Source organism: Anneissia japonica, unplaced genomic scaffold (genome assembly GCF_011630105.1).
Source record: "Anneissia japonica isolate Jap-2015-1 unplaced genomic scaffold, ASM1163010v1 scaffold16019_len82072_cov99, whole genome shotgun sequence".
Lineage (NCBI taxonomy): Eukaryota > Metazoa > Echinodermata > Crinoidea > Comatulida > Comatulidae > Anneissia > Anneissia japonica.
In genome coordinates this window covers 45,983-50,191 of record NW_022710585.1, presented here as the reverse complement: position 1 = coordinate 50,191, position 4,209 = coordinate 45,983, and the positions used below count along the sequence as shown (strand labels likewise).

At 30.1% G+C, this 4,209-nt stretch overlaps 1 protein-coding gene across 2 annotated transcripts in view; it reads left to right on the top strand.

Annotated features, from left to right (window-relative positions):
- LOC117107004 overlaps positions 1–4,203 on the top strand; it is a 6,087-nt gene extending 1,884 nt beyond the window's left edge. The window contains exons 4-10 of one of the 2 annotated variants that reach the window (XM_033248517.1): positions 226–270; positions 724–756; positions 1,239–1,268; positions 1,797–1,826; positions 2,826–2,945; positions 3,563–3,649; positions 4,062–4,203. In XM_033248517.1, the coding sequence (XP_033104408.1) occupies positions 226–270; positions 724–756; positions 1,239–1,268; positions 1,797–1,826; positions 2,826–2,945; positions 3,563–3,649; positions 4,062–4,082 (366 nt within the window). In that variant the 3' untranslated portion in view covers positions 4,083–4,203. The remainder of the gene's footprint in view (positions 1–225; positions 271–723; positions 757–1,238; positions 1,269–1,796; positions 1,827–2,825; positions 2,946–3,562; positions 3,650–4,061) is intronic. The other variant, XM_033248518.1, reaches the window with a different exon arrangement.
- Positions 4,204–4,209: the final 6 nt, after the last annotated feature.

Below are 4,209 nucleotides of genomic sequence, written 5' to 3'. Positions count from 1 at the left end.
TTTCATTAGTTTGCGCGCCCACTAATGAAAAAGATGTGTATAAGAGACAGAGTCTGGAGAGGGCGTGGTGGGGTTTTGCTTTGATCCAGGCCCATCAATAATTAATGTGAAAGAAAACAGTAATATTATTTATTGGTTTTGTTTTTTTTTAGACAAAAATGTATTTTTAAAAAAAGCAATAAACATGAATTATTGAAAACTTCATTTCATGCTTTTACCTCTTAGGTCGTTGAGTCCGATTCAATTGATCCTGTTATTCAGGAGTTGTTGGTAAGAATTTTGAAACAAATTTTTGTAAAATGTGCATGTCAATGTAATTAACTTTGTATTTTATAATTATTCTAACATTTACAAGGACCAAGTTTTTATTTCAATTATAAATCTTTAACAGATTTGAAAATGGGATGTTTAAACATTTTATTTTCTTAAATTTCACGACTAAAATGTTATGTTAAACTCTCTATAATTCGATTTTACCTACATTTTAAGATGTTCAAATCATGTTTTTAATTAAATCAATCAATGTGTAACATTATATATAATTTAATTCATTAAGAATAATTGCATTAATAATTTAATATATCTGATACATGTTCTACTAAATTTGTTGTGCTTTGTCAATCCTCTAGGACAGTTTAAGTTTTAAACAGAGCCTAATTAAAGCTACTACTATATGTAAATAATCATTCTTATTTCAAATATACCCATTTCTCGTCCTAATAGGATACATGCAACAAGGCGAACCAAGCAGAACAGGTATAATGCGTCACTATTCCTAATTTGAAATACAGTAATCAACGAAAGCACACTATACAAAATCTTATTTCTCTGAAGTTAAAAGTACTTTCATTAATACTAACATTCTGTAGATTAATTACAGTAATACATTCGCAACGTGTTACGCCCGATCAGGACATAAGACAAATATGATTTAAAAAAAAAAAAATTTTAAATTGTATGTCGCAAGTATAATATTACGCCCTTTTTTCAATCGCAATTTGCTACCCTAAGTCTGGTCTTGTATGAGAGTATACTTATTGCTGTCCCTTTTAGCTGGTAACAATCATGCTATTATTATTTTTTCATTCAGACCTTAATCTGTAACCATAATATGCTTCAACATATTGGAAACATTTAGTTCAGCTTGTATTATGGTTTTTTCTATTCGTAAATATATAAATAATGGCCTACTTTAGTTTATATTTTTCATTTCTTCTTCCCTTTTTCATGATATTCAGACTACCAGTAGACCGGTACCAGAAACGGTGGTAAGAATTGCTTTCCTATATATCTTAAGACAGTTTCATACAGAGCTATGTTACAATTATTTCCTTATGAATAGGTAAGGGCTAACTGCAGCCGCAATATTGGGGTTACACGCCCGCGTTCATCATTACAGTAATAAATTTGCAACGTGTTACGTACGATCCGGTAATAAGACAAATATGGTTTTTTTTTTTAAAAGAAGAAAATTCTGTATGTCGCAAGTATAAGATGACCCCCTGTTTTTCAATCGTAATTTGCTATCTTAAGTCTAGTCTTATATGCGAGTATCCCGGTAGCTTTCCCTTTTAGCTGGTAACAACAATCATGCTATTTTTTTTCATTCAGACTGTAATCTGCAACCATAATAATGCATATTATGCTTTAGCAATGTTTATGCTGCAGTAAGGCCTTGGAAACATTTAGTTCAGTTTGTATTATGGTATTTCTATTCCTAAATAGGCATATATAAAAAAAGTGGCCTACTTTAATTTTTATTTTTACTTCCTTCTTCCCTTTTTCATGATTTTCAGATTACCAGACCTGAAGTACCAGAAACGGTGGTAATAATTGCTTTCCTACATCTTAAGACACTTTCATACAGAGCTATGTTACTGTAATATTCAGTAGTAATATTAATGCATTCAATAAAGCCAATTAACGTCAAGCAAATTACTATGAAGTCTAGCCTTAACATACATTTAGCACAATTTTATCAAAACAACAATACTATAGGATACCCTCATTCTGTGATGACTTAAAAGGAACCAATTGCTTATTCAGTTCATACAGAAAGGCCTTTATTACTACGGCAATATTACCGCAATATTTGGTTGGTATGAATGGTTTATGTCGGTAAGAACGGCATTATTACCGCAATATTGCAAGAACTTCTGTCTGAAAACGGTTTAAGAGCTATAGTATATATGAGAAGAAAAAATACATAATAATAATAATAATAATAATAATAATAATAATAATAATAATCATAATAATAATAATAATAATAATAATAATAATAATAATAATAATAATAATAATATTAAATAATAATAATAATAATATATAATAACAATAAAAATAATAGGCCTATTATAATATATGTAATTTTTTCTGTCATTTTTTTAGATACTTTTGGGAACTCAGGTGCACTTGTTTTTTTTTTTTTCATCGCTCCCCATTCCTCATGCTGCTACAGTCCCTCATTTTTAAAAAAACAAGGGCTATTATAGTTGATACTGAAAAAATACGGTAATATTCATAGGAAGACTTGTAGGCCTGTAAAAGAGAAAAGGATGGGGTTGACATTGAACAAAATTGGAAGTATATGAATTCAGCCCGCAGCTGGTCTCTACAGACTGAAACTGGCCACCAGCTTAAAATAAAAAGGCTGAACACTCGGACAGTGGCACATTGAAAGACCTGTATGCGCTTCACATTATAATTACCCCGGTCACTGGATTAAATACACAAACTCAGCTCCATAGGGACAGAAGCTAATCAGCACATTTGGAATTTTATTCAAAATAATTAATGATTTCTAATTTGTTTTTCTTTTGCAGTTTCCAGAACCAAGCCGATTTGGACCGAAGTCAAAATTTGACAAGGAACCCATTGTAATGGCGGAAGTACAAAGGTTGTTTGGCAGAAACATTGCCAACAATTACGTGAATAAAAAAGATGTAAGCACATATAAGTATTTATTTACTACCACCCCCTCCCACCACCCCACAATAAACCTCTCCTTCTTACCCTCATTTAGAATAAGCGCCTTGCTCGAATAAACACAGTGGGCGCGCAAACTAATGAAAACAACATCATTCTCGACAAATTCTACTGAAGTAGATTTACATATATTCTAAGCTGTGGGTTCAATAAGTCTATATGATCACATATTACCGGAACCACATTTGGCGGTAAAAATATGTTGTAGTTCCATATTTACTGTGAAATTAAGAAGGCGTATATTACATATCCATTTTACACCAAAAAAAAAAATAAATAAATAAATTAAAAAAATAAGTAAATAAATAAATTTAAAAAATAAATAAATAAAAGTAAATTAAATAAACGCCTCGTCTAGCATTTATTCTTGTCTGTTAATCTTTTCTATCTGAATCTGAATTTTTGACGAAATAAAAAATTGTTGTATTTTTAACATGCCGGAGTGTTTAAAAATAATGAATAAATAAAATAATAAAACAACTATAAGATTAAAATGTTAACAATTGTTTTCACACATTTTCTGTCAAAACAATTTTAACCTTTCACACGTATTTTTTTTTACTCTTTTCTGTAGGCTTTTGAAATCTACAAAGGAAACCAAATATTAAAAATATTTAAGTTTCAGGCTTTGTACGACAAAATGAGGAGGATGTATCCCAAGGTAATTATGTTTTGTTGCTGTATAGCCATTGGCTGTAGTTTAATACAATCGGTAATGACAGTATGCAAATTTTATTAAGCGTTTAAGATCTTGATCATTTTCTTAATACCTCCTTGCTCAAACCCTTATGATATTCATCCAAAAGGAAAGTATAATAATTATACTATTGCAAATTTATACGCGCCAATCAAAAGCGTTGGTTCACTTCATGAGGTCTGATTGGTTGCGTTTTTTCGATAAAGCACACACTGATAAAAATCTAAATGCACATCCTGCTTTCTTCTGATTGAATAATTTTTTCTAACAATCAAATTAGGAGGAAGTACTATTCCATGATAAAACTTTTTTTTAAAACTTAATAAAGTGTTTAATTACTGTTAATAAAGTATTCTATATTATTTTATCTTCATAGAATTGTATTGCAAAAAAATAAGCTGAAATCATCTCGTCGCCATTCTATATCATTGCGCAACTTGAACTCATCTGATAGTGGAGCGAATTTTTGATGTTTTGATGACTCCGGAGAAAACAAATTGTTTTGATATGTTGTATAAGTGATT